The 11,324-nt window shown below is 29.2% G+C and overlaps 1 protein-coding gene and 1 pseudogene across 1 annotated transcript; both read right to left on the minus strand.

Moving 5' to 3' along the window:
* Positions 1 to 440: 440 nt before the first annotated feature.
* Positions 441 to 3,483, minus strand: LOC123206091 (uncharacterized protein At4g08330, chloroplastic-like). The gene is made up of 2 exons (XM_044623214.1): positions 3,092 to 3,483; positions 441 to 1,155 (listed from the first exon to the last, which is right to left on the minus strand). The coding sequence occupies exons 1-2, from the start codon at positions 3,451 to 3,453 to the stop codon at positions 759 to 761; spliced, it is 759 nt and encodes a 252-aa protein (XP_044479149.1). The 5' UTR covers positions 3,454 to 3,483; the 3' UTR covers positions 441 to 758.
* A 3,916-nt stretch (positions 3,484 to 7,399) lies between these two features.
* Positions 7,400 to 8,989, minus strand: LOC123206096 (annotated as a pseudogene).
* Between the last annotated feature and the right edge of the window lie 2,335 nt (positions 8,990 to 11,324).

Raw genomic sequence — 11,324 nt, forward strand, 5'->3', positions numbered from 1 at the left:
ACATGTCATTTTAGATTGTGACATCTTTTGTAAGCTATCCCTAATTTGGATTTTAATAACATGAGATTGTTTCAAGAATTATGAAGGTTTTTTTTTTTCCATAAAATATGATATTTAAGTTCTAATCATGCATAAGTCAAGTTGATAGTTACTCTATCCTAGGGATAATACTTTTAGAGATGAGTACTACGATAATATATACTTTAACTTAGGCTACCACTATCATAATATTCCATGGTATCATAGTTTCTAGTAAATGTTAGGGTGGTTTGCACTGCAAACTAAAAGCCTAAAATATTATTAAAATGGGAGGCAAATCCAAATTTTGACTTGAAAGAATTGTCTCACTTGCCTATCCCTTGAGTAGTTGAGCCGGGTAGCAATATAGTTAGTACTATACTTGGCAGCAGCCAAAGAGAGAATGGAAATGACCAGAGAGGTTGAAGCATAAACTGCTGCAAAAGCTAATTGTTGCATTTAACTCAATCCAAAAATATCACTCTTTCTTACATTCAAATTTGGAAATGCTCACTGACTTAGGCAAACCATTCAACTCCCTTCAAAATTCCACTTCGCTTTGCTTTTGATTTAGTTTCTGATACTTCCATATACAGGTCTTGTAGATAAATACAGAGAGAAAAAGAAGTACACTTGAAACACCTATACAAAAAATAATCACACGGAAAACTCTTAGTGTAGTTGTTGCTGACTGACATTTGAAATATCATACCTGATGAAGAAGACTATGGTACTTCATATCATGAGAATAGTGAGGTGCCAGATCCATCGGCTGAGGAAGGCTGTAAGGCTCGTATTCTAACATTATATTTTCTCTGACCAGAACCATAATTACCCGAGGATGAATTAGATTCATCTGGCACAGGTGGGTAAACTAAGGTTTTGTCATCGTAAGCATTTCCAATATGGTTACCACACTTTCGGCAAAGAAGTTTGGTTCTGTGGCGGAAAAAACCCCATGTGTTTTTGGAAAGGTAGGGAATGCATTGCAGCTCATCAACCTGTGTGAATCTGCTCTCATCTATGCTTACAAATGATATGATCCCTCGCTTCATAGATTTTCCATATTTTGAACCAATTGTTGAGATGTTTCGATTAGAGGAGCTAAGGTTTAGCTCATAGCCGCAAGAACCACAGCTGCACAAAAGAATGCTGTCATGTTCTATCTTCTGAAATATATTCAAGATTAAAGAATTACAGACAGAAAAAATCCCACAATGTTGGAATACCAATAGACTTTTTACTCACAATATTATTTATTTCTAGAACTTATTTTAGATTGTTATATTCTTCTTGACATTTGTAGCTCAGTCTATCAATCATTCAAACCACGGTGAAGAATTGCAGCTGATCTAATTCTCACCCGTTCCACAACAAAATAATTATTAAGGAATCATAATCACAAGATAATAAACACATCAAATTATGAGTTTAGAGACAATGCAAGAAGACTTGGAATAAAGTTCTGACATTTATTGCCTTCCTCATAAGCAATGTCAAAATATTTATTTAAGGACACCAATTTAAACAGAAAAAAAAATATTCACTCAGATAGAAGGAAACTTGGAAGTTAGAACAAACTGTGCTCAATTCCATGTGTTTCTAAGGTCCATCTCACTACAGGATTCTATTTTCCCACTTGCCCTTAGTTTATAACATCCAAACAAAGGAAAGAAGAAAGCCAAGAATAAGAAAACATTGTACATATCTCAAAATAGAGATATATTGAGTAATAGGTCCCAGTTAAAAAATCAATTATTGAGATAAACTTGCATTGATTAGGAAACATTTAGCAAGATTATTTGAATGTTTGAATGATCAACTTGTTTACTTTTTTTTAATCACAACTATCAAGGCAAGTAGTTTGGCACTATCAAAATAAATGATTTGGATTATATGATAGCAAAATTCCAATAGCAGCCCTCCTAGATTAGTTGCAATACAGATGTTGAGAAACAATTTAAGAAAGAGTAATAACGGCATTTGAAAAAGAAAAAAGAAACTTTATACAGGAGAAAAGGGATGCATTTGGACATAACTAAATCAATGCCCTTAGTCTGGCTGACAAGAGAAAAACAATGTCCTTAGGGCACTCAATTGCAAAGAGCCTAGCCAGCAGTCATTGCATTCATCGACAACATCAATTTGGTATTATAGCTAGACATTTCTGCCATATTGAATCTTCCCAGTGTTTTAAATATAGTTATTAACCCATGGTGTTTTAAATGCAAAATACCACCCTAAATGAATGAAACTTGGGAAACATTAGACTAGTTCACTTTCACTGATATAGCTTGTATGTAACATGTAAATTGCCCAATGTACAATAATTTTGACTAGTCAGATGTAAACTAGCCATTCAAAACCCAATGGCCTAAAAAATGCTCAGAATTAGTGTAAAATAGGCACTTTATTGAAGCCATAGAAAAACCATGTATGGCATCATGAACAAAAGCTATGATACCAAATGTTCCCATTAGTTCTGTATAGCACATGGAGTTGCCAATTCATCATGCATGGGTAATCAATAAAACAGACTCCGTCAAATGAACCAATCTAATGATATCTTCAAACATCCATTTTAAATTTTCACTAAAGTAGCTGTGGCTACCATTTCTTGCACTGACCCCACATCAAAAAAAACACATGAATTTAAAAATGTCTACAGATAAGTTCAGTTTTATACAATTCCTCCTCATCATCCAAACAAGCCTCAAAGTTAATTCAGCTTAAGAGTTTTAGATTGCAAACACCTTTAAAGTATTATGGAATCCCAAAGACACATCCACAAAAGCATGAGATAGTTATATCAATACCATATAAAAATCAGTACAGTTCAACTACAGCTAATTAATCATTTACTACAATCATTGAGAATATACATCAACCAAAACTAAAGCAGTTAGCTCCATTGACCTAATCCAAACTTAAAGCTTTACTTAATTATGCTAATCTTTGATCATTCCTATTTAAACCAATTAAAAAAGAAAATCCATACCATAAATTCCAGTCTAAAATTAAAAAGAAAAAGAAAAAGAAGAAATTTGTATACATAAAGAAAAAGAGAGAGGACCTGTAGCTAACATGTCTCTGAGAAGCCGACGAAGAGAAGGAGTGATGATGATTTTCATTAACAATCGGTGATGATTTATCCATTACTTCGCAGAAATCAACAGCTCTGATTGAGACAGTTACTTTGAAAAGTAACGGAACTGAAAGTACATATAAACTAATCTTAAGTGTCTGACGACGAACCTGTCCCGCCTGAATTGGGTCGCTCAAACGCCGTGCAAGTTCAAGGCTTAGATGTACCAAACTGTAACAGTTGGAAGATTCGGTTGACGGGGAGAGAACTTCGAAGAGAAGGAAAAAGCTAAAGCTAAGAGGAGACCATGTTATGTATCGGGTGGTCCTCTCTGTCCCTTTCTTTGTCATTTCGCATGGGCTATAACAGAGACAAGAAAGTTTTTAATGAATTAATTATAGATTTTCTTTTCCCACCTAATGTTTGGCTTTAAAAACTTTTCCACCCATTAACTAAGGTTAAATTCAAATAGAATTTATTTGAGTTCGAGCTTAAACGAGTCTAAAATAAATTTGACTCAAATGAGATCAAGCTCAAGCCCTAGAGTTCAGTATTTTTGAATTTAAGCTTTAGGAGTGTTCAACTTGTAAAACTCACGAGTTTAAAATTTTTGATATGAATTGACTAAATAATATTATTTTGATCAATATATATCAAAACATCATCGTTTTAGGATAAAGTCGAGCTCAAAGCTCGAACTCATGCTGAACTTGAGTTCAATTTCCCTCAAATAAGCTAAGTTTGAACATTTTTGACATGAGCTCGATGAATTCGAACTCGAACTTTAGCTTGACCTATTAAAAGGAGTCAAGCTCGAGCTTCAATAAGCTTAAATTCGATTCGGTTCAGTTCAAATCTAACCGTACCACTAACTACATAAAACCACATTTTTTATCTCAAAATTTAACTTGGTTAAAAGAAATTTGATTATACATGGTACAAAGTGTTATTTTAATTTCTATGATACTTTAAGGCTATAAAGTTGCCACATATATAAAAGGTAAGAAAATGACCTTACAGAGTAGCTTGAATGATGAAGCAAAAGAACCTTTTGTGAAAAGTTAGGGTTCGTCTAGTGTAATCTCTATCTCATATGAAAAACCTAGACTAATAAACTTGAAATCAAATAGTCAGTTATTAGTAAAATCCTAAATTATCTAATATAGTAATTATGAATCTAGTTATTATACTTTATATTTTACTTGTTCGATAAAATCAGATAGGGTTCGCTAGTCAAAAAAAAAAAAAGAAGTGAAATTTAGATAAAATATGCCTAGATTTTGCACACAAACGAGGCGTTAATTCCTATGATAAAATATGTCTTAAAATCTTGTAAATTAACTCCTATGCTACAAGGTAGAACTCCTTTTTCATTGACCTCATAGGTATGACACTTTCAAGATTTGATTAATGGGTGACAAGCTAGAGGTGTCATGACCAACACACCACCTACCTGCCAATCATCTAGGAATGTGGGATAGAGGTGTTACTTGATTGAATTGTAATATAATTTGTAGAAAATTGTTTTATGTATTCAATAATTGATACAAAGAGATAAATATTAAAAGAAGAAATAAAGATAAGAAAAACATAAGCAATAGGAGGTAGATAAGAAATAGCAATACAACAATAGAACTAATCTCTTCGCTTTTCAATCCGAAAACAATGAAAAGAACTTCGTATGGTAATAGATCTTATTTCATTTTGTGTTTATAAGACAAAACAATAGTGTGTTATCAAATCAAGAAATAATTATCAATATAATTATCTTGTTGTTGTTCATATTGACTAAAATAGGAATAAATCTCTAAATTGGTATTTAAATTAGATACACTAAGATAGAATATATGCATTTAACTCCACCACTCTATCTTTCATATTATAAAAGACCACCACATAAGTAGAGGAAGGAAATAGAAATGACAATTTAAATCTGAATTTAGGGTATTCAATCCTTTCTAATAGAAACAAAAAAAGGGACGAAAAACATCTCTGCTATCGGGGACGAGTCAAGGACAAAAATACATGTGCCCCCTCCACACCCTGCCCTTGTCCCTGTTCCTATCCCCGACCTTTTATATCAATATTTTTGCTTAAAACACTAATATATCTTTATAGTTTTAGACTATTTATATTTTTCAAATTTATTTATATTTTTGTTGTACATATTAAAGTGGTCAATATATGATATTTGTAATATTTGAAATAGTGAATTGGTTTTAATTTTAGTTAATTTTATTATTTAATATATTTATGTTATATTTAGAAAATGCGAGAAGAATATTTTTTCCCACAAGGATAGGATGTGGAGAAGATTTTTTTCGTAAGGAAAAGATGGAGAATCTTTTTTATCCCCGTAACAAGGATAGACCAAAGATGAGGATAGGGATTGAAATCTCTTACCTGACTCTCCTGGTTGTCATCCCTAGAAAGAAGACAAGAAGGCGTTGAAAATAAAGATCCAAGAGAGAAATTTTTCACCTCACTAAAAATTCAAGATGCATTATTTCTTTCTTGTAATCGCTATGCAAACTCCATCCGACCATATTCCCTAGAGCTAAATAACGTAATCATGCAATAAGTTTCTAAGTAGTGAACTAAACTATGTTAAAAACTTTTTTCATCTTCATTAATCTCTTTCATTAATATATTGGATAGTAGCTATTTTTGCCTAAAACTCAAAATTATATACTTTAGTTGATGACAAAAAATCTCATCAAAGCCCTAAAATGTAGTTTCTTCATAGTAAATTTGAAAATTTGCAAATCAATTCATGTAATATTGGTTTCTTTCTCATTTTCATTGAACAACTCATCGAGCTTACTCATTACCTCTATCCATATAGATCAAGATCATTTAATCATTATTTTGTTAGGTTTTGGCCTAGTGAAATGATTTACAAATTCAATAGGTGAAAAATTATTTTCCCACCATGCTTGGGGCAGAAAAGAAATCACTCATAATTAATTAAAGCAAAGTTATTAGTTAAGATGCAAAATTTTAAATAATTTATTAATTAGCATTAATATGTTATTTGTCATTATTCTGTTTTCCCTTTTTCATAAAGTTAAATCTAAGCAAGGGTTCAATATTTCTTGATTGATTGACTTATAACTTGAGTAATATTATATGTATATATATTTTAGATATAATTTAAATATATAAATAATATATTATTATATAATTAAATATTATTTTATCTTTAATTAAAATTAATCTAATTATATAATATATATAAAAAAATATGTACATACTTCTATTCTTATAACTTTTGTCCTCTCATTGATAAAGTTAAAAAAATTTGCACCTTAATAATAATTAGTAACAGATGAAGGTCATTATGTTGTGTTTATTTTACACACGTAATCTTATTTTACTAATGAGGGTGGTTGGTTGCCCATCAAACAACTTTTGCAAAAGCTTGGAGGAGTATCATTACTTAAATTATTCGGTTTCGTGTCAATAATTAAAGGGTGACTTTGGAGATTTGACATTTTTTAAAATCAATTTATTTTAATATTAATTTTTATTATAGTGATTTTTTGTTCACGATAAAGATTCCATTCGATTTAATCTTCCACAATCATTAAAACATGTCTATTATAAGAAAGAAATGAAATAAAAAATGTTGACCCATTCTATATTCAATTTAAGGATAAATATATGATACATTTACTGACTATTTGCCAATTCCTTTATTAGAGTATGAGCTCTAAGGTAAATTTAATAATTAGTTTGTTCTAGGGGGTATACGATCCGATTTAATGTGGGTTAAGAAGGTTTTTTAACTAAGTAAAAAAATGATTTAAAAAATTTCAAACCAAATCAAATTAAAAAAATAGGATTTAATATAAAATTATGATTTAAACCTATTAAAAATTATTTATTTTTAAATAAGTTGTATTTAACCATTAATAATTGAATTATAGTTTTTTAAAATATGAAATAAATATTAAAAAAATGTAAAATAGATATATCATATACATATAAAGAAATAATACACTTAATTGTTTATAAAAAATTTTGTCAAATATGATTTATATATATATATATATTTAAAAATTACAGTTTATAGTTTAATTTCGTTTAAAAACTACAGAAATCGTAATCCAAACTGTAAACCATTTTTTCTGAAATTTATTAAACAAAATCAAACTATTTTATAAACTAAACTAAAACAAATTACTATTTTTGAATGATTCGATCTGATTTATAGTTTAAACCGAATAATACACCTTCCTGGTTTGTTTTGTTAGTGGTAATACATTTTCTAGAATAGAGTTAAACATGAGAGAGTAAAAAACAGAGCATAGGATTTTACATAAATAAAATGCAAGTTTGTTTGTGTAAACATAATCAGCGCTTAAAGACTATCTATTCTGCCTCTTCGTCAGTGACAAATTTACCAGTTCCAGGATTCAATGCAGCAATGAAGAAGAAGACAACGTTAAACAACACAAGGGGTTCAAGTTCATTAACAGGAATTCCAGTCTCAATGTTGAGTTGAGCTAGAGCTCCCTTCCCCGTTATGATTTCTCCGATCAAAGAAAATGCAATGCCCAACTGAGCCAATCTTCCTACAAACAGCTCATTCGCCTTTGTGAATCCGAACAAAGGACCTAATTGTTCCACATAATTAAAACAATGTCATACTAAAAGATAATGTGTTATCATGTGATTACGTTTTATGATAAATGTATCTATTTGTGTATTTAAAAATATGTATACATAGTTTTATTGTTTATTTATTACCTCCTTCTTTGAGACCCAATGCAGCTCTGAAGCTTTTGCCAGGAGGAATCACAGGTCCGGTGGCTGGTTCATCGTCAACAAATTTTCCACGGTCTCCCAAGGCTCCAATGGCTCCAAGCAGGGTGAAAAGGATGAAAAATAATAGAAGGGGTTCAGCTTCATAGATTGGAATTCCTGTCTCTAGATTTAATTGAGCTAGAATCCCCTTTCCTGTTATTCCCTCTCCCAACAAAGAAGCCTAAAATACATGCAAAAAAAAATCTTAGGACTTACAAATTTTGCAATTTCCATTTAATCATCTAATTTTTCTTGCAACATTATACTACATTAGATCTTGGAATATTTATATTTTCAATAAAACTATGTATATCTACTTTAAGTATATAAATAAATACACATTTGATGTATATCATCGAATGATTGAATAATTTTGAATTATGAATAATACAACACCCAATCATATGATAACACACAAATGTGTATCTATCTGTATACTCAAAATAAATACACATAACATTTGTTCTTATAGTTTTGCAACAAAAAGGTCATTCTCCATGCCATATTACTCACACTATTTTCTAGATTTAAATTATAAATAATCTACTAATATAAGCTTTAATGGAATATCAAATTGCAAGAAAAAGAATAAGTGAATTAAGAGCAATTTGATAGGTAGAACTCACAGCAAAGCCAATCATGGCAACACGACCCACAAAGAGCTCATTTTGCTTTGTAAAACCGATCCCTCCAGAGGTGCCAAAGATACCATCTTCAACCTGAGGTTTTGGCTTCGCCACAGCCTGAAATCATACACAATTAAAAATCACATCAAAACAAATTAACTTTACACCAAGAAGAGATCGACCAACAAAGCCTTAACCTTCGTGGGAGGGCCTTGGTTTTTGATTTGAAGAGAGCAAAAGCAGTGAACGGTTTAGAAGAAAAAGCAACAGAAGCATTATCAGAAAGGGGGTTAAACAGAAGATGGGAAAATGGTTTCGGCCTTAATCTCTGAGTTTGGAATGCGAGTAAAGGATCGCCCTTTGTGGAAACACCAGGCATGAACAACATAGTTTGAGCCATAAGTAACTGCTAGACTTTCTTCACCTTAATCTTTATTCTCTAGGTTTCTTTTAAAGGCCTATTTTAAGCAGAGAGAAATGTGTGCATTAAATTGAAGAACAAGCCCGGATACGATATTATGGGCACATAGAGCGTCCACGTCTCTGTGTACTTTGTGATGCTCAAGATAATGTTTCTTGCCTCAAGTTTTAGGGGTGTGATTTCGTTCAAATTGTAAGACAGGAATATAACTATTTAAAAGTTATGATTTAATTTAAGTTGGTTTGTAAAATTGTTTAATTTAAGTTAATAAAATTTTAAAAAATAATTTTCAATTTGAGAGATTAAAATCGAACCGAATTATAAATTATATTTTATGTTTTTTTTTTGACAGAATTTTTTAATAAGTAATTAGTTATACAACATATATTTTTATATTTATTTTGTTATATATATATGTTTATATTAATTCTAGAAAATTATAATTCAATTAATTTTATTAAATAATATATATTTAAAATGAATAATTTTAATAGGTTCAACCATAATTTAAATCAAATAAAATTATGTTTTTTCAATTTAATTTTATTTGATTTAAAATTTAAAATAGTTTGATTTAATTTAAAAAATTTTCAAACATTTTATTTCAGTTTAGCTTAAAAAGAGAAAAGCCTATTGAACGATAATAAATCAAACTATACACACACGAATGAAGTTTTATGTATATGTGCTGTAAAATTAAGTAGCATTTAGCAGTATAATAAATATGTGTATTCAATACATAATTTATGTATATAAATAATATATTATTATATAATTGAGTGATCATGAATAAAAAATTAAATAATATTTAATTATAAAATAATATATTATTTATATATATAAATAATACACAAAAAAATAATACACACAATATTACCCTTAAAAATAAATCTTACTGGTTAAAGCTTAATTATGGCTGAGTGAGGTGTTGTGAAGAAGCAATGAATGTTAACAAAAGACACGTGTCAAATGCAATCTCCTGTCCTAGGTCTCACTCCAAGTAATGAGGAGTCGACCGACTTGCTCTTACTCGGTTTTTTTAATAATGACACGTGTTCAGTTTCTTTGACTAGAATACAAGTTGGTGATAAGGATATCTAGGTTGGCAAGTCATAATTTGACACCTCGACCATAAACATCCACATAAAATTCCTTATTGCCGTTCCTCAGATTTGGCCAGTGAACTTGTTTAGTAACGAGACATTCTGGTCTCTGATGTTTGCTGATGAGATACAAGGACTCAAACGTCATTAAAGTATTTTAAAGGGCTATAGGATGTTAGGAAAAACTTTAAGGATAAATTCTAAAAATTATCCGCATCAACATTTAACAGAGTGATACATTATTATTGCATATCCAAGCCAACTTTTGTTTATGACTTTCAGTGGGCTCTAACCTTTGGGTTTCAGAATAGAAGACAAGCCCAGTATAATCGCAACTAAGAGGAGTTCAAATCCTATTAAAGGTGTGTTGATGTATTTTAAGAGTTTTTTTTAATCAAACTAAAAAAGAGTTAAAGAAATTTTCTAAATCAAACCAAATTAAAAATTATGATTTAAATTACAGTTTGAATTTATTAAAACTATTCACTTCTAAATATATATAATTTAATAAAATTAATTGATTATAATTTTATAGAGCATAATATAAATATATAAAATTAATATAAAACATATATAAATACATATAAAAAATAATAAAATAAATATAAAAAAATTGTATATCTAATTGTTTATTAGAAAATTATGTTATATATGTGTGTATATTAAAAAAATACGGTTTACGTTTTGCTCTAATTTGAAAATCGCTAAAACCATAACAAAAACTGAAAACTGTTTTTAAAAATTTATCAACTCAAATTAAACAATTATATAAACATAAATTATAATTTTTAAGTGATTTTATCTAATTGTACAATTTGAACTAAGTTATACAAACTTTTAAATCTAATTCAATTCAATAAATAATATTATACATATAAATAATGAGTATAAACTTATAAATAAATAATAATATATGCCCATATAATTTGTTATCATTTAATTATTTAAATATATGATAATATATTATTATTTATATATAAATTTATATTTATTATTTATAAGTATAATGTTATTATAATTCAATAAGAATATTTTATTTTGGTGCATAAAGTGGAAATATTTTGTCAAATCTAATCGAATTCAGTTTAATTTCAATGTAAAAAGAAATTGATTTTCAATTATTAAAATAATCTTGATTGGATCCTAGTCTACATCAACATGAAGTGTTCTTCCCGTTGGAAATAATAATAAATTCCAACTAAGCCTATGGCAAACTAATTCAATAGGCTCGCACCTAAAATTATGAACAAAAAACATAGAGC

This window comes from Mangifera indica, unplaced genomic scaffold, assembly GCF_011075055.1.
Source record: "Mangifera indica cultivar Alphonso unplaced genomic scaffold, CATAS_Mindica_2.1 Un_0024, whole genome shotgun sequence".
NCBI lineage: Eukaryota > Viridiplantae > Streptophyta > Magnoliopsida > Sapindales > Anacardiaceae > Mangifera > Mangifera indica.